Below are 24,386 nucleotides of genomic sequence, written 5' to 3'. Positions count from 1 at the left end.
CTAATGAAACAGCTCTTTACATCAGGTGGCTAAAATATTGGAGCTTCAGCATCAGTCCTTCCAACGAATATTCAGGATGGATTTCCTTTAGGATGGACTGGTTGGATGTCCTTGCCGTCCAAGGGACTCTCGAGTCTTCAACACAACAGTTTGAAAGCATCAATGCTTTGGTGCTCAGCCTTCTTTATGGACTTTCTAGTTTATCTGTATAAAAAGTACCAGGTGGCTCGGTAGTAAAGAACCCACTTTCCAATGCAGGGGACACAGGAGACATGGGTTTGATCCCTGGGTCGGGAAGATCCCCTGGAGAAGAGAATGGCTCCCCACTTCAGTATTCTTGCCTGGAAAATTCCATAGACAGAGGAACCTGGCAGGCTACAGTCTGTGGGGTCACAAAGAGTTGGACACGACTGAGCAGACACTGAGCACACATGCAAAATAAATATATATCACTTAAACATGAAAAGATCACTCTACCTGTATCTGATACACAAATGTATCTTTCTAAAAAAAACAGAAAGGCAAAACAGTAAGCCTCTCCTGCAAATTGAAGGTCAGTTTATAAGCAGCAGCTGAATGCTATGTCTTATAACAAGTAGCTCTGCAGTCTGAGAAGTTTTCTGTCCAATAAAACTAAAGTGGGAAAAAGGAAGACCTGTCCAGAGACAAGGGTCAACTTTGCCAAAACGAAGTTTCCACATTTTTTAATGCACAAAAATTAAAAGGAATCTGTAAGACACACAGATTCATAAATAAAATATACTTCATTTTTTGTGTTCCAGTAAAATTTCCCTGAAGCAGATAACTAATTTTCTGTGGAGAAACCAAATATGTGTATCTTTTCGTATTTGTATATCACTTAATATTAAATATTTATTTACCTAACTAAAGTTTCATGCCAGTTTAAATAACCACATCTATTAATTCCTGTAATATGCAACATGAATATTTTTGACCAATCCTGTTTTGTGTAGAGTCCCAGATTAAATGAAGCTTGTCAACTCATTTTGTAAAGTGAAAAAAGAGCAGAGTAATTTAAAACTAAGGTTGTTTTTTTAATCCTGACCAGAAATTAATGCAAGGGGCACTTTAAGAAATATGTCAAGTGATCACAAACAGACTGTGCTCCAAAAGTTTACTCATAAGTTAAAATGAATTTCCAACCAGAAATGACTATCAGATGCCAAGCTAGCCTATACGCATTTAATCAATAATAATAATTATTAATTGACTAATAGTAGTTAATAGCAGCGAATGGTAAATAAAAATTCACAGAAAATGCACTATACTTCTCAAAGAGATAAAAATAATGAAACACTATGAATGCTAAATATTGATATGTCAGGAAATAATTTTTAATGTACTCTAATTAAGCTTACATATAAACTCTGAAAAGAAATTTCAGCCACTTCTTAGAATCAGGTAACACTGATTCACCTCAAATTTTCTCTGTTTAAGTATACTGTTTAGCATCACTCTTCTTTACCAACTTGGATTAAATAACAATGTTTAAAACACTTCACAGGTCTGGCATAAAGTTAGTTCTATAAATTATATGGTTAGGAATAATTTGAGGTTCACAGTAACTGGGGAGCAATTTAAAGAGAAGGCAACAAATAGGATGAATATACAGCTATGCAGAAAAAAGAGAGAGAATTACCTGAGATAGTATTAACTACAGTACTTTCTAATCTTATTTTCTAAAAAATCTGGTCAAGCCCATATTTTTGACCCAGATTTTGAAGTTCCTGGAGGTCAGAACGAGGCAATGGGAGCAAAAGTTAGCCAAGTCCACACGGTAGGTGAAAGTGACCTCGTGAAGCAGCACCAGCCAAGAAAGCAAGTGGAGAACAAGAACCGACTGGTTAACAGCGCTGCGGTGAACGCGGGGGTACACGCGTCTCCTTCAACTCTGCTTTCCTCGCTGTGCACGCCCAGGAGTGCGATTGCTGGGTCGTACGGCAGCTCTATTTCCAGTTTCTTAAGGAATCTCCACACTGTCCTCCAGAGTGGCTGTACTAGTTTGCATCCCCACCAACAGTGTAAGATGGTTCCCTTTTCTCTGCACCCTCTCCAGCATTTATTGCTTGTAGATGTTTGGATAGCAGCCATTCTGACTGGCGTGAAATGGTACCTCATTGTGGTTTTGATTTGCTTTTCTCTGATAATGAGCGATGTTGAGCATATTTTCATGTGTTTGTTAGCCATCTGTGTGTCTTCACGCTGTTTACAGTAGCCAGGACATGGAAGCAACCTAGATGTCCCCAGGCAGACGAATGGATAAGAAAGCTGTGGTATATATACACAATGGAATATTCCGTTCCGTTCCATTCCATCGCTCAGTCGTGTCTGACTCTTTGCGACCCCGTGGACTGTAGCCTACCAGGCTTCTCCGTCCATGGGATTCTCCAGGCAAGAATACTGGAGTGGGTTACCATTTCCTTCTCCAGGGGATCTTCCCAACCCAGGGATCAAACCCGGGTCTCCCGCATTGGGGGCAGACGCATTAACCTCTGAGCCACCAAGGAAGCCCCAATGGAATATTACTCAGCTATTAAAAAGAATGCATTTGAATCAGTTCTAATGAGATGGATGAAATTGGAGCCTATTTTACAGAGTGAAATAAGTCAGAAAGAAAAACACCAATACAGTATACTAACACATATATATGGAATTTAGAAAGATGGTAATGATGACCCTATATACAAGACAGCAAAAGAGACACAGACATACAGAACAGACTTTTGGACTCTGTGGGAAAAGGTGAGGGTGGGATGATCTGAGAGAATAGCATTGAAACATGTATATTATCATATGTGAAATAGATTGCCAGTCCAGGTTTGATGCATGAGACAGGGTGCTCAGGGCTGGTGCACTGGGATGACCCAGAGGGATGGGATGGGGAGGGAGGTGGGAGGGGGGTTCAGGACGGGGAACACATGTACACTCATGACTGATTCATGTCAATATATGACAAAACCAATACAATAATGTAATTAGCTTCCAATGAAAATAAATAAAAGAAGAACTGACTCATAAATGTGTAAACAGATGGATGAGTCCACTGTGGGGGTGAAGGCTAATGCGCCCTTGACGGGGGCAGGAGGGTATGGGCATGGGGCTGTGTGGGCAGCCTCTTTAGCACAGCCTTGCCAAGCCTGGACCAGGCTGTTAAAAGCACAAATTGGTTTGATAGTTGTGAAGACAGAAGACATGGGCAGAGTATGGCAAGTGCTTGGGCTTATGAAAGAAAGAAGTAAACGGCAGGGTAATCCAGTTGCATTAATCCAGTGGTTCACAAGCATCAATGGCCCAAGATTAGAATTTCCTAGGCATGCCTTTAAAATGCAGAGTCCTAGCTCCCATCGTTAAAAAGATTCAGATTGAATACGTCTCAATGATAATAATACTGAGCCAAATACAGGCATTCAATAGATTAACCTGTGGAGTAAAATTTAATTACAGAGTATTATCAATTTGTACTATCTCACGAAGTTAACACTGTGAAGCTGATGGTTCAGAAAAACTATATATATAAATTATACCACCCATTTTCACACAATAAATAATTTATGTAAATAGATGAAACACTTCCACAGATCCAAAGCAAGCGACAAACAGCTTCTTCAAATTAATATAAACGGTTTTCTGAAAAAATAAAATAGGAAACTGTACTTTCAAGTCTTCAAATTTTAAATTCTGAAATTATATCTGAATTGATACTATAAAGAAAACAAGACACCATTTTTGTTTTTATTTAAGAAAAGTTCATCTTTTTAGCATAAATGAAGGAATTACATGATCGGTTAAATATTGTCAGCATTATTTTTGAAAAATTTTCACTCACTTTTTAAACGCAGCCTTGCACTTGAGTGTTTTGAATTCTATAAATATATCCATTAGTAGTCTGTGCTGTGCTTAGTCATTCAGTCGGATCCAACTCTTTGCAACCCCATGGACTATAGCCCACCAGGCTCTTCTATGGGGATTCTCCGGGCAAGGACACTGGAGTGGGCTGCCGTGCCCTCCTCGAGGGGATCTTCCCAACCCAGGTATGAAACCCAGGTCTCCCATATTGCAGGCGGATTCTTTACTGTCTGAACAACCAAGGAAGCCCAACTCGTAGTCTAGGACTCACCTAACATTTATATTATACTTCTTCAACAGAACCCAAGATGAACCACTAGTAAAACAGATTATAAGATTATTTGGATACTGGATGAATTGGTCTGCTGAACTCTAGAATTCACAGAAGGAATTAAAACTTTTAATTTGTTTTTTAACAAATAAAATTCTGCACTGTGCTAATCTCATTTTGCATATAATTTAGCAAATGGATATTAAGGCTTTATTGGAAGGGATTACAAAAAACCAGTCCTATTGTGCACCATGCAAGATACAGAAAATAATGATTCACAAATAACTAACGAACAACTAAGGGAATCATGGTTTTTCCTTCCATCATAGACTTCTCAAAATCAAAAATGTTTTCAAATTAAAGTTATATTAAGAGTTTATGGAAAACTACATCCCTAGCTTAAGAACTTAAAGGTCTTTAGATTTTAAAAAGGAATGGATGATTATAACTATAGCTTTTTAAAATGTTGCTTTGGGGAAAAGTCTTGATTCTTTGTTTCATTCTTTCTAATAGCGTTTTCTTTGCCTGCTTACTATAAAATAAAGCACTGTTATTGTGAGGACAATTTCTGATTCAGTTCCAATGCTCTTGTATCTCCGTGAGTTGTGGCATTGTTTACCAGCACCTGTGGGAAATCACAGACAGGAACATTAGTATTCTCTTTATTAACAATACCTATATCTAGATTCATAGAAACGAAGTAAGCCATAGGGCAGTAGGCAACATCAAACTACACAAGAAGAACTGACTCTATGCAACCTTTCAGTCATTTTTGCTGAAATAAATTTCAAAGCTAACATCACATAAGCACTATTTATTCAAATACTCAATAGTAGAGATGTCAACATTTTGATTGTTACCACTGACAGTGGTGCATAAAATTAAAGGTTTTGATTGGAGGCTTTTTTTACAACACTGTCACCTTTAAACCCATACCCCAATGACCATTTTATGTACAGGGTGTCCAAATGACACTGCTCTCCTTTAAAACCACAGCTTAAGATCAAGCCTTGAGGTTCTAAGTTCCTTTCTAAGCTCCTTTCTAAGGTTCTAAGAACTTTCCATAATTTTCACCAATTACACAAACTAGAAGCTTTGCTTTCTGTTGCTCATTAGATTACTAAAACATTTTTTGGTTGTTCATTTTCAAACACTGAGAAGGTCTCTGAGATGTTGCTCTATTAGCAAGCTAACAAGTTGGCCTGCCACAGTTTCACAAATACTGCCAGAAGACATGGGACACGTGGGTCAGAGACAAATGTCTTCATCGTTCAGGGTGTAGCAAACGACAGAAGTATCATTATATCTGCATCCATTCCCCTCACCCTCTAAGTCTCACAGGGGTGATGTGAATGGATGCACATGGTTTCCCACACACACAGTGAGTTGCATGACAAGAGGGGAACCCTGAGCCTAGGAGACTTGACTTTTTTTATAATTGGCAGTAAACGTGCCTACCCTGTGCTCTAGAGGGAGACACTTATGTCTTCTCCCAAGGTTGTGGGTGTTAAAAAAAAAAAAATTTCTCATTAGTTTTCATTGTGTTTTTAAAAACTGTTGGCTGAAGTTGTAAGAATTTAGACCCCATACGTGTCTTACATACTCTTATCTTTTTAAAAAGAATCCACACACACACAACATTTGGATTAAGGATAAAGACCTGCTATACGCTCAAAAATTCACAAACAACTTATGGTCAGCCACGCACGTAGGCAGTTGTTTGGTATCTGTGGATTCAACTAATCAAGGATCATGGAGTACTGTAGTTATTTATTACTGAAAAAAATTTGAGTGTAAGGGGAACCACACAGTTTAAATATGCATTCTTCAAGAGTCAACTGTATATGTTTACATATTTAGAAACCAGAGTCATCCCATGACAACTGGGGCAGAAACTGTCATGTGCATTTTATAGCAAAGACAATAAGAAGCAAAATAACTTTTCCAAAGATAATACAGACATCCCATTAACTTCTGCTACTTCTAAACGTATCCTCTCTCTCTACTGCCTCCTCTGCATTGGTTACAAGAAATACTACTACCAGAATCCAGAAGCTTCGCCTATCTTTTCTTATGATACCTAGTACTTCAGGAGAGTGTATTTTCTACAGGTTAAATTAGTGGTTCTCAACCAGGGGTGATGCCTCCTAAGGTATTATTTGGCAATGTCCAGAAGATACTTTCAGCTACTGTAAGCTGGGTCGAAGACACTGCTACTGGCATCCAGTGGTTACAGTGGTTAGGGAGGCTGGTTAGGCACCCTACCAAGCACAGGACAGCAACACTCAGCCCTCATACAACAAAGGTCCACGATGAGTATTTTTTAAAAAATCAGGGTCTTACATCAATGAGCTCGTAGTCATTTTTGGCATGTAAGTGTCTCAGAAGATACCAACGTGCTGTTGAAACAATAGATTTGGGATACCCAGGCTGATACACAACTCTCTCCAAAAGTCGCCGTGTCTCTCTAAGGAAAAAGATACTCACTTTTAGTCCAAAGCATACAAAGATACTTCATCTACTAGTCTCACACACACATAACATCATCTTTCTCATTCTTCTGCAGACGACGTGCTGATTACTTCATTAATTTTTTATATGTGTAACAGAAAGGGTAATAATAACGGTTAACATTTATTATTTATTATGTGCTATGCAGTAGTATGCCAAATGTTTTACACATATGGTCACACTTAACATTTACAACCCTGTAAGGATGGTTGCTGCTATTACTCTCATTTTGCAGACAAATAAGGCTCTTTCCAAAAAGAATGGGAAAATGACCCGTTTTATGAGCACTTCTGACTGCTCTATTTCTTCTAATCCTTCTTGAAAGCAGGCAGAAAATAAATGATACAAAGATAATGTACACTGGAACAATTAGAAATATTTAACACCTATAATAGAGGCTAAGTGTACAATATCAGGCTTTTAGTATATGCTTTCATGTATTAAACCTGTACAGTATGATAACATGCTGATTTAGAGTTGTGTTCTAATTTCTTCTTTCCAATTTTACTAATATTTATGACTCCAAAGACTTCTGTATGGGTAGAAATAACACAAATCGTGGTAACCAGAACTGCTGAACAAGATTTTCTAAAAAGCAACTGGTTAGAAGGAGAAACTAAAGAACTTGTTTTTAAGATGTGTTTACATAGGACTAAATAGTAAAGCAGTATGTTTATTTGAGCTGATTTTGGCTGCTGCTCACAGAGATTACAGGGGGCTGGGGGTTAAGACTCTCTAAGTCAGGAGATCCAACCAGTCCATCCTAAAGGAGATCAGTCCTGAATATTCATTGGAAGGAATGATGCTGAAGCTGAAACTCCAACACTTTGGCCACCTGATGTGAAGAACTGACTCATTTGAAAGACTCTGATGCTGGGAGGGGTTGGGGGCGGGAGGAGAAGGGGACGACAGAGGACAAGATGGTTGGATGGCATCACCAACTCAATGGACATGAGTTTGAGTAAACTCCAGGAGTTGGTGATGGACAGGGAGGCCTGGAATGCTGTAGTCCATGGGGTCGCAAAGAGTCAGACACGACTGAGTGGCTGAACTGAACTGAAGTCATATATACTGACCTTCAGCAGAAGGAGTTCATTAGGAACTTAAAATTATAGCCTAAAACATTTCTTGGTGAAATTAGTCATATAAAAAAATGGCAAATAAATATATAACAGAAATGAAGATGGGACTGCTAATCAGTCATAGGTCTTTAACTCTTCCTTCACTCCTATTTCGCGGTGTTGATGTGGCCTTTGCCACATATTTGTGTGTTAAGCTCTATGTCTACAATACCTAATTCTGTTCTAGTAATATATGCTCCTGAGCTACTGTTTTACTTAGGCTTTGTATTATGTGTGATATCCATTAGACTAGATATTATTCTCAGAATTTCAAAATATTCTTGCCTGTTTTTTCATTCATATAACACTTACGTGATTTTCTTCAAATTTATTTCTGACCTCATCCCCCCCTTCCAAAGAAAAGATTGCTAAAATTTCAACATTTAATTCCGTGAAGCTTCTGGATTTTCTAGGTATAAAAACCACATTATTTATAATGTTTCTGCCTTTTCAATATTTATTACTTTTTTCATAGCTTATTGTGTGCTGCAAGAACTTATGTCAATCTAGCTTTGAACTTGAGCCTTTTGGATTTTGCTTGTTACTAGAATCCACATTTACACTATTATCTCATCCTAAAACACTTAAGACCAAAAATACCAAGGCCTTCTTCACTTGAAAGGCTATCATGCAAATCTCTCATATTCTGTATCTGTGTACCAAATTACTTTTTTAAAAAAATTGTAAGACTTTATTTTCTTCCTTATTGGGTTACTAGAATCAGCCTTTCCAAAGTAGAAATATATATATATGAATAACATCAAAGTTTGTTAAATTCATTCTAAACTTTTGTTTCCTAGAAGGAGTAAAAGTGAAGAAACATTTTAAGAAAAAAATGAACAAAGATTCTTTATACCTTGCTCCCATTTTGCGTTTGAATTGTAACAAAGCTTGTAAAAGGACAGCCAGTGGACAAAAGCAAAGTTTCAGGGCCTCAGCTGTAGCTTCTTGAACCAAGGATGGCCAGTGATCATTGGAAACATTAGCCTATAAAAATAAACACAAATATCAAATCATTGTGCTCATTTAACATGCTAGGAAGGTAATGCTCAAAATCCTTCAAGCTAGGCTTCAGCAGCACACCCAGAACTTCCAGATGTAAAAGCTTGGTTTAGAAAAGGCCAGTGATCAAAAAGCCACCATCCTCTGGATCACAGAGAAAGCAAGAGGATTCCAGAAAAACATCGACTTCTGCTTCACTGACTAAAGTTTTTGACTGTGTGGATCACAACAAACTATGGGAAATTCTTAAAGAGATGGGAATACTAGACTACCTTACCTGCCTTCTGAGAAACCTGTAGGCAGGTCAAGAAGCATCAGTTACAACTGGACATGCAGCAATGGACTGGTTCAAAATTGGGAAAGGAGTACATCAAGGCTGTATATTGTCACCCTGCTTATTAACTTATATGTAGAGTACATTATGTGAAATTCCAGGCTGGATGAGTCACAGACAAGAATCAAAATTGACAGGAGATATATCAATATCTTCAGATATTCAGATGTTATCACTCTAATGGTAGAAAGCAAAGAGGAACTAAAGAGCCTCTTTATGAAGGTGAAAGAGGAGAGTGAAAAAGCTGGCTTAAAACTCAACATTCAAAAAACTAAGATCATAGCATCCAGTCCCATCATTTCAAGGCAAACAGATGGGGTAAAAGTGGAAACAGGGACAGATATTATTTTCGTGGGCTCCAAAATCCCTGTGGATGGTGAATGCAGTCATGAAATTCAAAGACACTTGCTCCTTGAAAGGAAAGCTATCACAAACCTAGACAGCGTATTAAAAAGCAGAGACATTACTTTGCCAACAAAGGTCCGTACAGTCACAATTATGGTTTTCCCGGTAGTCATGTATGGATGTTAGGGCCGGACCATAAAGAAGGCTAAGTTCAAAAGAATGGATGCTTTCAAATTGTGGAGCTGGAAAAGATTCTTGAGAGACCCTTGGACAGCAAGGAGATCCAATCAGTCAATCCTAAAGGAAATCAACCCTAGATATTCATTGGAAGGACTGATGCTGAAGCTCCAATATTTTGGCCACCTGATGCAAAGAGCTGACTTACTGGAAAAGAACCTGATGTTGGGAAAGACTGAGGGCAGGAGAAGAACGGGGCAACAGAGGATGATAAGGCTGGATGGCATCACTAACTCAATGGACATGAGTTTGAGCAAACTCCGGAGGTAATGAAGGACAGGGATGCATGGCGTCTCAAAGAGTTACACACGACTTAGAGACTAAACAACAACATTAAATCATTAGACATTTGACATGTTTACTTTAACAAATACAATCAGCTGTTACTTGCTGAGTGTCCAAGTTGCCATATAAATGCTGTAGGGAGTGAAATTCTACAAAATTATTAAGACCTGATTCCTGACAATAGGGAACTACAAAACAAGGCTGACAGGGATTAAGGAAGGATTCAAAAAGGAGATACCATTTTTAAAACACTAAAATATTTGCTAAAAGAAAACACACTATTCTATGGGTGAATGAAATCTATCAATTACTAAGTTCCTGGTCTACCAAATATACAAAACTTAATTCTTTAACTGGTAATGATAAAGTTCCACATTTCAAAAATTATCTAAGGAGACAAGAAAGCCAAAAGTGAAATACGTTAATAAAATCCCAATATTGGAAAAAAGTGCAAAGCCAGTTAGAGATAAATAAATCTGAAAGAGACGGGAATACCAGACCACCTGACCTGCCTCTTGAGAAACCTGTATGCAGGTCAGGAAGCAACAGTTAGAACTGGACATGGAACAACAGACTGGTTCCAAACAGGAAAAGGAATACCTCAAGGCTGCATATTGTCACCCTGCTTATTTAACTTATATACAGGGTATATCATGAGCAATGCTGGGCTGGAGGAAGCACAAGCTGGAATCAAGATTGCTGGAAGAAATAATCAGTAACCTCAGCTATGCAGATGACACGACCCTTATGACAGAAAGTGAAGAAGAACTAAAGAGCCTCTTGATGAACGTGAAAGAGGAGAGTGAAAAAGTTGGCTTAAAGCCCAACATTCAGAAAACTAAAGATCATCGCATCCGGTCCCATCACTTCATGGCAAATAGATGGGGAAACAGCGAAAACAGTGGCTGACTTTATTTTTCTGGGCTCCAAAATCACTGCGAATAAAGACGCTTACTCCGTGGAAGGAAAGTTATGATCAACCTAGATAGCATATTAAAAAGCAGAGACACTGCTTTGTCAACAAACGTCCGTCTAGTCAAGGCTATGGTTTTTCCAGTGATCACGTATGGATGTGAGATTTGGACTATAAAGAAAGCTGAACGCCAAAGAATTGATGTTTTTGAACTGTGTGGTGTTGGAGAAGACCCTTAAGAGTCCCTTGGACCACAAGGAGATCCAACCAGTCCATCCTAAAGGAGATCAGTCCTGGGTGTTCATTGGAAGGACTGATGTTGAAGCTGAAACTCCAATACTTTGGCCACCTGATGCGAAGAACTGACTTATTTGAAAAGACTCTGATGCTGGGAAAGACTGAGGGCAGGAGGAAAAGGGGACGACAGAGGATGAGATGGTTGGACGGCATCACCGACTCAATGGATGTGGGTTTGGGTGGATTCTGGGAGTTGGTGATGGACAGGGAGGCCTGGCATGCTGCAGTTCATGGGGTCGCAGTCAGACACGACTGAGCAACTGAACTGAACTCAAAGTCAACAATTTTGAAATTTTTATTCAGAATTTCATTATATGGGGAAAAATGATAAATTACTTCAGTTGCAAACTTTAGTTTCTTATAGTATGTCTGAGTCAAAAATAACATAGGTAAGTATTTCCTAAGAAACAGTAACCAGAAATATAATGGTGAACACTCTACTGAATTATACAAGAAGAAAAAAATGCATTTAAAATCTTTTGTTAAAAACCTCAAATTGTAACCAAGATTTCCTAATTACAGGTGTCTAGAATATACATTTTAATAAAGTCAATATAATAAGTGAATACACTGTTGTAGTTCAGTCGCCCAATTGTGTCCGACTTTTTGTGACCCCACGCACTGTAATTCCTTTCAAATACTAAATTATTCTTTTCAAATGTTAGAGCAATGAACTCTGAGTTCAGAACAGCCAGTAGTAATTTGTGTAATCAAGGAAGAGGAAGTCATAGGGATAATGAATTTGAAAATAGAGACCAGAGGTTGTGAGACATCGTCCATAAAGATGGGATCAATGATAACTTGCTCCCATCTGGCAAAGAATGTAAGACAAAGCCCATTATTAATAAAATTATTCCTAGTACATTTTTTAAAAAGCCAATAGTACAAAACTCTCACTGGGTGGTTTTACAATGCACTGTCTAAATTCTAAGAATTCATATAAAGTATTTTGTAAAGTTAGTGCATGTATGGGTTGGCCAAAAAATTTGTTTGAGTTTTTTTATGTTATGAAAAAATCCAAATGAACTTTTGGGTCAACCCAACATTATTATATAATATTTTCTATATGTGCATACTGTGCGTGCTTAGTCGCTCAGTTGTGTCCGACTCTTTTTAAGACCCTATGGATTGCAGCCCACCAGGCTCCTCTGTCCATGGGTTTTCCAAGCAAGGATACTAGGGTGGGTTGCCATTTCCTTCTCCAGGAGATCTTCCTGACTCAGGGATCACACCTGCATCTCCTGCACTAGCAGGCAGATTCTTTACTGCTAAATAACTAGGGAAGCCCTTCTATATGTAACCAGTATATTAAACAATGTGACTGGAATAAACTTTTTTAAAAATATACATAGATTTATTTCCCTGCGCCAGGTCTTAATTGCCGCATGCAGGATCTCTGATCTTGAGTTCCGGCATATGAACTCTTAGTTGCAGTGTGTGGGATCTAGTTCTCTGACCAGGGATGCAACCCAGATCCCCTGCTGTGGTAGCATGAAGCCTTCGCCACTGGACCACCAGGGAAGTCCCTAGGATGCACTTACTTAGGTTTCCCATTATGGTTTTAAAACTTATTATATGAGGGAGACTTTTCCTTATACAATAAGGATGTAAATCACAGTAGGTCCCATGACTCTGAAGAACTATACACAAAAAAAGTGAAAGTGAAGTCACTCAGTTGTGTCCAACTCTTTTCGACCCCATGGAGTGTCTCTTCTGTCCATGAGATATACAGAAGAACTATACAAAAAAGGTCTTAATGACCCAGATAACCACGATGGTTAGATCATTCACCTAGAGCCAGACATTGTGGAGTGCGAAGTCAAGTGGGCCTTAGGAAGCATCACAAGGAATAAAGCTAGCGGATGAGATGGCATTCCAGCTGAGCTATTTCAAATCCTCAAAGATGATGCTGTGAAAGTGCTTCACGCAATACGCCAGCAAATTTGGAAAATCAGCAGTGGTTACAGGACTGGAAATGGTCAGTTTTCATTCCAATCCCAAAGATAGGCAATGCCAAAGAATGTTCAAACTACCACACAACTGCACTTGTTTCACACGCTAACAAAGTAATGTTGAAAATTCTCCAGAGAGGCTTCAACAGTATGTGAACCAAGAACTTCCAGATGTTCAAGCTGGATTTAGAAAAGGCAGAGGAACTAGAGATCAAATTGCCAACATCCACTGGGTCATAGAAAAAGCAAGAGAATTACAGAAAAATATACACTCTGATTCACTGACTACACTAAAGCCTTTGACCATGTGGATCACAACAAACTGTGGAAAATTCTTAAAGTGATGGGAATACCAGATCACCTTACCTGTCTCCTGAAAAATCTGTATGCAGGTCAAGAAGTAACAGAACCGGACATAGAACAATGGACTGGGATTCCAATTTGGGAAAAGAGTACATCAAGGCTGTATACTGTCACTCTGATTATTTAACTTATATGCAGAGTACATCATGCGAAATGCCAGACTGGATGAAATGCAAGCTAGAATCAAGATTTCAGGGAGAAATATCAATAACCTTAGATATGCAGATGACACCACCCTTACGGCAGAAAGCAAAGAGGAACTAAATAGCCTCTCGATGAAAGTGAAAGAGGAGAGTGAAAAGGCTGGCTTAAAACTCAACATTCAAAAAACGAAGTCATTTTCAACTCCATAGAGAGTGGACCATAAAAAAGGCTGGGGGCCGAAGAATTGATGCTTTTGAACTGTGGTGTTGGAGAAGACTCTTGAGAGTCCCGTGGACTACAAGGAGATCCAACCAGTCCGTCCTAAAGGAGATCAGTCCTGAATATTCATTGGAAGGACTGATGCTGAAGCTCTAATACTGTGGCCACCTGATACGAAGAACTGACTCATTTGAAAAGACCCTGATGCTGGTAAAGACTGAAGGCAGGAGAAGGGGATGACAGAGAATGGGATGGTTGGATGGCATCACCGATTCAATGGACATGAGTTTAAGCAAGCTCTGGGAGATGGTAAAGGTCAGGGATGCCTGGCATGCTGTAGTTCATGGGGTTGCAAAGAGTTGGACATGACTGAGTGACTGAACAAGAAACATGACTCTGACATCCATTCACAGTCTTAATTAGAAAGTTCTCTTCTTTTCAAAACTTCAATCTTCATACAAAGGTAATATTTACACCCTACTCCCATCTCTTCAGCTCCTAGCTAGGGTGTGCTTACAGGCAGCAGCACATGGCTTGTTCCTCTGCCCAGCACTCCCACCTTTTGCAATTGTAGTTTCTGGCCTCAACTGAAATGTCAGAAGTTTGATGGGTGTCATTGTAAGGTGAGGGCTTCCCTGGTGGCTCAGATGGTAAAGAATTTGCCTGCAATGCAGGAGACCAGGGTTCGCTCTCTGGGTTGGGAAGATCCCCTGGAGAAGGAAATGGCAATCCACTCCAGTACTCTTGCCTGGAGAATTCCATGGACAGAGGAGCCTGGAAGGCTATAATCCATGGGGTCACAAAGAGTTGGACACGACGGAGCGACTTAAAGAGTTCCTTCTCAATTGTAAGGTGGAGTCTGATTCCTTAGGCCTGACAGACACTTAAAGATCTTTGTGTCATCATCTGGACTTTCCTGGTTTTATCAGAGACTCCCCGCTTTCTGGGCAGTCTCTTACTGCAGAACTGGCTTTGTAATCTGTGGGGCTCAATGCAAAAAATAGAACATGCAGGGCCCTTTGTTAAACAATGATCAGATGTCCACACGGTGATCACACAGCACTAAACCCAGTGGGAGGCCTGCGCAAGTGCACAGGACAGAACGCACAGCTCCAGGACACTGGGTTAATGGGCTCCGTTCCACTGCCTCTCTTCACATGCTCTGGCAATCTGGAGACCTCCAGCTTCCTTTCCACTGAGATTCCATCGCTCCTCCAGGTGGCTCTGCACGTCAGGACCTAAGATAATTCCAATGCCAGTCCACCAGCTCAGGTGGCATCACCCATTCCTGGATCGAACGAACTCCAGGAGTGCTGCCAGCCTCACAGTGCAGCAACTCTTTAGTAAGAGGCAGGACATCTTGTAGCCAAGGGTGCACTCTTAACTACCTTTGGGATTCACCCACTGCTGACCACTCTCTCCCAGAAGCAGGCAGTTACTTTCCAAACCATGACCAACTCTTCCCATCAGGTAGAGAGTTGCAGTTTTCAAAGCATGAGTCAGACACCTGTCCATATGCTTCTGGACATGTACCTGCAGGACCTCTGAGGCCACACATCACAGCCTCCCTCTCTCTGGCAGCACCCCCTCCCTTGCCTGGGGGGCACCTGTGCGTGTGTGGAAATGTGCCAGGGAGATGATAGGGGAGTCAACAGCTTTCTCCAGAAAGATTTCTTCACAGTCCTCCAACTCTACTCCCCTAATCTTAGTATAGCTTCCTTATGGGTTAAGTCTTCTACCTGCTTCAGAAATCTGTATCTTGATTTGCTATCTCTCTTTGGAATCTAAAACATTTAATATCTTAGCAGAACTTTTCAGTTTAATAATCTGTTCATATATTATCGCACATAAAACAGCCTAATTTTCATATACACATCCTCCGTACACTGCCAGCTATTTACCAGAGAAATACAACATCTCCTTAAAGTAACTGTTGGGTATCAAATCTTATAACAAGCAAATCAAATGTGGATAGCGCTTTGAAGTTTACAAAGGCATTTGTGTTACTTCATTTGATATTCCTAACAACCCTAGGCAAAGTAGTTTTTACCATCTCCACTATTATCAAAAAAGTCAGGAGGGGAGCTCTAGACACTCAATTGGCTGAAGTTTTCACAGGCAGAACCAAAGCTCCTAGAGAAAATACTTTCTGTGGTGCCAGCAGTGGTGGGTGGATGGAGGTAGGTACACACGGGTATTTCTAAACTGTAATCAATCTCGCCATCTGAAAAATAGGGTGCTTATGAATATTAATGAAGTTAATACAAATAAAGCACGAGAACAGAACCTAGCACAGGCTAAGGGCTCTGTATGTTTGCTACTATTATTGCTGTTTTTCTTTTGTTCCAGGTCAGATTTAATTTCCCAGCATGAAGAACAAACAAACAAAAAAACACATCACTAAATAATTCTTATTAATGAACAAATAATAAGTTATACTAAAAGGGCTAAAAAAGAGTAAAAGGGCTAAAACAAAATATAAGTTAGACTTCTCCACACATTCAGGAACAGTTATAGGTGCCACGTGTTGCTCCCACAGCCCACCAGCTACCAGTGTCACAGAGACTTTTTTTAAATATAAATATGAGACAAACAAAACAACATCTTCAGTGGTCCACAATTACCATTAACCACCATTTCTTTCCAGCCAAATTATCTCAAATTTGACCACCACTATTACCCGCCCATTCATTCAAAACTACTGCTGGAAGAGCTCCTATGTGTAAAGCAAAACACAAAAAAGAACAAAACATGGCCCCAATCTAAGGAGCTCTGAAATGTGCTCCATAGTAATAGCACCAAAGCTAAACACACTTCCTAAATCTTGTATTTTTTGGTCAAAATGCCCAGTGAAAACAACTAAATAACGTTGGCAATGGGCTACTATGGCATAAGCAAAACTTCATTCAGTCCTGTCTAGGAAAATTTAATTAAAAACAAATGACATTTTATCTTTTAATTACAGAAGTAATATGCATATGATGAAAAATTCAAACACTAGCAAAGGATAGAAAATGAAAAATTCTCCTCTACCATTCCTTAAAGACCCCCTAATACCATTCTCCAAAGTAACTGCCGTTAAGTTTCGTTTGTATCTTTCCATATCTTTCTACGTGCCTTTTAACATGCACAAGCACACAGTGTTTTTACAGATAAACATTCTCAAAGCTATATACCATTCATACATACACTCAAATAGGTTATCATGTACACTGTCCTGGAGTTTGCTCCTCCAGACACCCGCCTAAATATTTACCTTGAAGAGTTCATAAGACCTCTAGATTCATACACCTAACTTGGTATCAGAAAATATATCAAGTCAAAAATTACTTGCTATAGGAATCCCTCTTACAGAACATCAAATTGAAGCAAGAAATGACTGAAATTGTAATTATTGTCATCTTTGTCACTAACGGGTAGCTGGTTAATTCTAACTTAAGTCACCAAGAAATAAAAACGTACATTCTGTTATAATTCAACTTTTTAAGTTGCAATCTTTGTTTTTTCCTCCTAAATGATGGCAATGTCCTGCTAGAGTCTATGAGTTTATGTTATGTTACTCTTATGCCCATCAAGACCCCAAACACAAAGTCTACAAGGAGCCCACAGTAGAAGGTGACGAACCGATAGGAACGGAATGGAATATCACTACGTAAAAAGCGTGCATCTTAAAGAAAAATAAAAGAAGCAGTTTTCCACATCATAACTATAACAAGATCTTACCATGCAGACTTCCAATGCAAGCAGTGCTAGCCTCAACAGGCTTGAGAGCTTCCCACTCCAGCTGCCCTGTTGGGATGCTACTTGCAGGCTCTTCCTGTAACACATCTCTGCAGCACCCATCATTCCTTGGGACTGATATATGTGTGCCAGCCACTGAGAAACAGCAAGAGAAAAGGACCCCAAAGATTTTAGTTATCTACAGTCTACTTCCAACAAATTCAATAAACTTTGGAGTTAAAAATTTTAATTTAATTATTGATAACTTTTGTGCCCCCAAAACAAAAATCACAGGTTAAGAAAGGGGACGGCCCCATATAACCCAGAAATCCCACTACTGGACATATACCCTGAGAAAACTGTAATTCAAAACAACACATGTACTCCGATGTTCACTGCAGCACTATTTACAGTATCCAGGACATGGAAGCAACCTAGATGTCTATCAGCAGATGAATGGATAAAGAAGTTGTGGTACATATATACAATGGAATATTACTCAGCCATAAAAGGGAAGGAATTTGAGTCAGTTCTAGTGAGGTGGATGAACCTATAGTCTGTTAGAGTAAAAAATCAGAAAGAGAAAAATAAATATTGTGAAATGGAGAAAAATGGTACTGTGGAACCAATCCGCAGGGCAGGAATAGAGAACAGACTTACGGACATGGTGGGGCAGAGGGAAGGAGAGAGTGGGATGAACTGAGAGAGTAGCACTGCAACATATATATTACCATATGAAAACTAGATAGCTAGTGGGAAGCTGCCGTAAAACACAGAAAGTTCAACCTGGTGCTCTGTGACAACCCAGAAGGCTGGGATGAGTTGGGAAGTGGGAGGGAGGTTCAAGAGGGAAAGGACACGTGTATAGCCATCTTGCCCATTCCATTAGCAACAACTTACTGGCCACATCTAGTCCTAAGTCTTAAAAAGTCTCTCAAGATGGCAAGTCAGGAACAAAATCAAAACACAAAATGATTGTTCAAATGTGACAGATACATCATATAAACACTAACCAAAAGTTCGCATAACTGTATTAATTCCCAACAAAGTAGACTTCAAGACAAGAGAGGTTAAGAGATAAACTGGGCTGTTTCATTAAGATGAAAGAGTCAGTCAAAGGAAGATATAACATTTTTACATTTGTATATCCCAATTACATAGAATTTATGAAGCAAAAATAGAAATTTAAGAAATAGACAAATCCAGAATCAGAATTGGAGATTTCAACACACCTATCTCAGCAAGGATAATAGAAACAGACAATAAATAAAGAAATAAATAAGGATATATAAGATTTAAACATAATTAACCAGCTTGACTTAAACTACATGTTTAAGAAATTGAGATACTCAGTACACATTTCTTGCAACTCACAAATGCTAAGGAAACAAGAAATCTTAAAAGTCCTATATGTATTAAATTTAATATGGAATTTAAAAAGACACAAACTTTCTCATAAAGGAAATTCTTGGTCTGAATAGCTTCAATAGTGAATTCTTCCAAACATTAAGGAAAAAAATGTCCGTACGTTTATTTTTATAATTATATATAATAATTTCTATATAATAATAATTTATATGTAATAATTAATAATAAATACATTATTGTATAATATTTATTATTATAACACAAACTCTTTCAAAAAAATAAAGAAAAATGGAATAATAACAGAGATAGCAAAACCTATCAATGACCTCATGAGACTGAAAAATTACAGGCCAATCTCTCTCATAAATATAGGTATACACATTGTAAACAAACATATGAACAAGCTGACTCTAGCAATATATAAAAGGAACAAAACATCATGACCAAGTAGGGCTTATTCTAAGGGCTTCTACCATATTAACAGAATAAAGAAAAAGAACCATTCTCATAGATGGCCCCCCCAAAATCTACTCATTCGCAATAAAAAACAAATCTCTCTTGACAAACTCAGAAAAGGATTTCCTTAATCTGAAAGATAAAATTGGACAGCCATTTTAGAATCTGTTGCATGCATGAATGCTGAGTTGCTTCAGTGGTGTCCAACTCTTTGCAATCCTGTGGACTGCAGCCTACCAGGTTCCTCTGTCCATGGGATTCTCCAGGCAAGAACACTGGAGTGGGTTGCCATGCCCCTCTCCAGGGGATCTTTCCAACCCCAGGATCGAACCTTCTTCTCTTACAACTTGTGCATTGGCAAGCAGGTTCTTTACCACTAGCACCACCTGGGAAGCCCTTAGAATCTGTTAAAAGCCTATAAAAACTTAAAGTAAATATTCTAGCTGAAATTATAAATGCTTTCTATCTGAGGTAGAGAATAAGACCAGTATGTTCCCTTATCACCACTTCTGTTTAACACTGTATTTGAGACTCTAAACAGTGCAATGAGTCAAGAAAAATTTTAACTCAAAATTATTAGAAAGAAAAAGTAAAAATTATTCACAAAGGAAATATTGGTGTATACAGAAAACCCAAAACCATTTCAAAAGAATAAGTTAGCAAGGCTGCTAGAAGGTCAAAATATAAAAACTGACTGTATTTCTATGATCTTTTTAAAATTTTAAAACACTGCTGAGAGAAATTTAGAACTTAAATAATAAGGACTATAACAGCTCAGTTGGTAAAGAATCCACCTGAAATACAGGAGACCTGGCTTCAATCCCTGGGTTGGGAAGATCCCCTGGAGAAGGAAATGGCAACCCACTCTAGTATTCTTGCCTGGAGAATCCCATGGACAGAAGAGCCTGGCAGGCCTACCGTCCATAGGGTCTCAGGAGTCGGAGACGACTGAGCGACTAAACCACCACCCCCATAACACATTTATGAATAGAGAAACTCAATAGTAATACTTTGTTAATTTTCCCAAATTAAACTATAGATTTAAACTACAAATTTATTATTTATTTATTTAAACTATAGATTGTAATTCCAGTCTAGACCTCAGTTGGACTTTTGTTTGGTGGGGAGAGTAAGGGTAACTGTCAATTTACAGGTAAATGCAAAAGACCTAAAATGACTGAGATAAACTTGAAGGAAAACAAAAGAGTTGGCAGTCTTAATATTTCCTCCACATATCAAAACTAATTATAAAGCTATAAGCAATAATAAACAAATAGATCAATTAAAAAGCAGAAAAAGAATAAAGAGCCCTAAAACCACACATACCCAGTCACCTGATTTATAACAAAAGCATCATGACAATTCAGTAGAGGATATAATGGTCTTTTCAAAGGATGGTACTAGGACAATTACACATCCATATGGGAAAAAAATGAACCTTGACCCTGCAACACTCACAAAAATTAATTCAGGATGGATCATAGACCTGTATATGAAAGACAGAACAGTTTCTAAAGAAAAACAGAAAAAAATCTTCATGAACTAAAGTAGAACACCCCAGTAAAACATTAACCCTTAAAAAATAATAAATTGGACTTCACTGAGATTACGAACTACTCATCAAAAAATAACATTACGAAAATATCTGCAATACCAAAAATGTGCTTGTAGCCAGAAAATATAATGAATTTCAACAATTCAGCAAGATAACAGCCCATTAAAAACTACAGTAAAGAAATGGTACTTTAAAAATAAGATATTCAAAGATCCAACAAACATATGAAAAGTGGCTCAACAGCATTTGTCATTAGGTTCATTCCACTTAGCTACCAGGGCTTCCCTGGTAACTCAGCTGGGAAGAATCCACTTGCAATGCAGGAGACCCTGGTTCAATTCCTGGGTCAGGAAGAACCACTGGAAAAGGGACAGGCTACCCACTCCAGTATTCTTGGGCTTCCCTGGTGGCTCAGATGGTAAAGAATCCCCCTGGAATGCAGGAGATCTGGGTTTAATCCCTGGGTTGGGAAGATGCCCTGGAGGAGAGCATGGCAACCCACTCTAGTATTCTTGCCTGGAGAATCCCCATGGACAGAGGAGCCTGGCGGACTACCATCCCTAGGGTCACAAAGAGTCGGACACAATTGAGCGACTAAGCACACAAATTCCACTTAAAACCACTATCAGTTCAGTTCAGTTGCTCGGTCATGTCCGACTCTTTGAGAGTGCCAACAAAAGGCACATCCCAGCAGCGTTGTAACAGCCAAAACCTGGAAACCCAGTTGACCTTTGAACAACATGGATGTAACTTACAGTCAGCCTCTGTATTCATAGTTGCAAGGACTGAACCAACCACAGACTACTGAAAAATAGCCATGCATAACTGGACCCATGCAGCTCAGACCCATGCTGTTCAAGGGTCAACTGTAACCCAAATGTCTATCAAAAGCAAAAGTACAGTATATTACTCATAAAAATAAGTGAGAAAAACTATGGCTACATGAAACAACTACATGAACTTCATGGATATGATGTTGAATGAAAGTAACCACGTACAAAAAAAAAGATATTCCATATATATCAAGTTCAAAAGCAGGCAAAATTAGATAGAAGTGATATAAGTCATAAGAGTGGTTCTGCTGCCCCCTTTTTTGACATGGGGGAGTCACAAAGGGAGAGGCAAGGGGGAAGCCGCTGGGTCGCAGGAAGTCACAGAAATTAGGACGCACAAAGATGACAGAGGGCCAAACAGGATAGCAGGTCAGATCTTAAATGGTTTGCAGTTATGGAGAAGCAGTAGCCAGGAGACCATGAACTGGAACTATTTCAGTATGGAACAGAACCCTCATCGCAGGTTTCAGTTTTGTTTGGATCTAGCACAGGAGATGGTGGAGGACAGATAAGCCTGGCGTGCTACAGTCCATGGGGTTGCAATGAGTCCATGGGGTTGCAATGAGTCGGACATGACTTAGTGACTGGACAGCAACAACAAAGCACAGCCTCTGAAGACACCAGTTCATGAGCCATTAGATGTAATAGTTATAGGGAGAGTTTGGCCATGGAATGTGGCATACTCTACAAAGCAGACATAGAAGTCTACTAGTGTGGAGGTGAACAGTATGTAAAGTAAGGACTGTACTTAAGACCAGTTAGTGATCTTCAGCATGATCTCATTTCAACAATGGACCATTGCTTATATGGTACTTCCATTAAAGTGTTGAACAATGAATATTTACTGATAATTTTTTAAAAGACTTCTACAGTAATTATATTATCTAAAATTCCTCTCTCATGTTTCAGATGAAGACTCTGGAGCTTAAGTGGATGTACCTGGACTAAAATCACATAACCAGTTAGTAGTAGATTCAAGTTCAAAACTTTTTGTTAGCAATTTGTGTCAATACCAGCAACCATGTCCAATCTTTTGGCAGTAGAATACACATAAATGAAGACTCTGCAGACGCAGTTATACACCTGGCCTTCATGCAAGGTACACTAATTCCAAAATGGTAGTATCATTGAGGTGCCTATTCAGCAGGGATGTAGGCTGAATTTTGTTTCTAGAATCCTATTAATGCTTATTGCCTTTAATGGTTTCCTGCAAGGGCTTTACATGTACAGGATTTAATGGCCAGTTAGAAATAGCCAACATTAATTCCAAGGTGTCTTCAGTCCTGTCCTGCTAGAGAAAAAGGCTAACACCATGTTTATCAAAGTGAAAGTGAAGTCACTCAGTCGTATCCGACTCTTTGCGACCCCATGGACTGTAGCCTACCAGGCTCCTTTGTCCATGGGATTTTCCAGGCAAGAGTACTGGAATGTGGTGCCATTTCCTTCTCCAGGGAAGGTCCTTCCCAACCCAGGGATTGAACCTGGGTCTCCTGCATTGTAGGCAGACGCTTTACCATCTGAGCCACCAGGGATATGTTTATCATGTCTTGCAATATTCCTTTTTCCCTAAAATCATACACAATTGTGAAACTAACACATTTCTGGGCCAGATTAATTCAGAAACCAAGACAATTTGCCTTCAATTGTCAACAGAAGAAAACATCAGAGCATCTTAAGATATAAACTGACAGTCGCTCAATATTCCACTATATCTAAAGCTAAGTTCTTTCAAATCTTGGTGAGGTAAAATATTTTAAAAGCATAAAGGTAAGGTATAAAGTAGTGGCAGTGAATTCTAACAAATAATCATATGGCTCTCTGTCCTTATCTTTAGTTTATCCTGACAATCATTCTTTCTAGAATTAATTTATATGGGCTTCCCTGGTGGCTCAGCGGTAAAGAAGCCACATGCCAGTGCAGGAGATGTTGGTTAGATCCCTGGGTCAGGAAGATCCCATAGAGAAGGAAATGGCAACCTACTCCAGTATTGTTGCCTGGGAAATCCCACGTACAGAAGAGCCTAGCAGGATACAGTTCATGGGGTCACAAAAGGGTTGGATATACTTAGCAACTAAACAACAATGAAGGAGGCCACTAGGTTGCAGGAACTACCTTAATATTTGTGTGTGCTCAGTCAAGAAGTTGTGTCCAACTCTTTGTGACCCCACCGACCGTAGCCTGCCAGGCTCCTCTGTCCATGGGATTTCCCAGGCAAGAATACTAGAGTGAGTTGTCATTTCCTTCTCCAGGGGTCTTCCCAACCCAGGAATCAAACCTGAATCTCCTGCATCGGCAGATTCTTTACCACTGAGCCACCTGGGAAATCCCTCTATCTTGATATAAGTAGTGGTTAAAAGTACTTACATATATAGTAAGATTTTTACATTCTATTCTTTGTAAATTATATCATGGAATAAAAGAAAACACATATGCTATCTCTTAAGACTTTACTTACTGCATAATTTATCCTTTAATATTTCCCTTTTAGTTTGACAAAGTGTTTTCCCCCTTGATAAAGAACATGAGATCATCAATATCCAGCTGACCTTAGAATTAAAGTATGTCAAGTCTCATGGCAAATTTACTCTGAGAG

General features: G+C 39.0%; 1 protein-coding gene and 1 non-coding gene across 4 annotated transcripts in view; both read right to left on the bottom strand.

The window, feature by feature from the left end:
• Positions 1-3,739: 3,739 nt before the first annotated feature.
• The window catches only part of SKIC3 (SKI3 subunit of superkiller complex), a 98,371-nt gene continuing 77,724 nt past the window's right edge, over positions 3,740-24,386 (bottom strand). For all 3 annotated transcript variants that reach the window (XM_055429426.2, XM_055429424.2, XM_055429425.2), the window contains 4 exons: positions 17,585-17,737; positions 8,627-8,757; positions 6,482-6,605; positions 3,740-4,763 (listed from right to left, as the gene is read on the bottom strand). In XM_055429426.2, the coding sequence (XP_055285401.2) occupies positions 4,689-4,763; positions 6,482-6,605; positions 8,627-8,757; positions 17,585-17,737 (483 nt within the window). In that variant the 3' untranslated portion in view covers positions 3,740-4,688. The remainder of the gene's footprint in view (positions 4,764-6,481; positions 6,606-8,626; positions 8,758-17,584; positions 17,738-24,386) is intronic.
• TRNAC-ACA (transfer RNA cysteine (anticodon ACA)) lies at positions 23,254-23,325 on the bottom strand. The gene has a single exon. It is a non-coding gene; the product is annotated as a tRNA-Cys (tRNA).

The sequence above is a fragment of the Moschus berezovskii genome, chromosome 8 (genome assembly GCF_049115385.1).
Source record: "Moschus berezovskii isolate FMDL1 chromosome 8, NW_MosBer_1.0, whole genome shotgun sequence".
In the NCBI taxonomy this organism is placed as follows: Eukaryota; Metazoa; Chordata; class Mammalia; order Artiodactyla; family Moschidae; genus Moschus; species Moschus berezovskii.
This window is presented reverse-complemented; position numbering and strand designations above follow the sequence as displayed.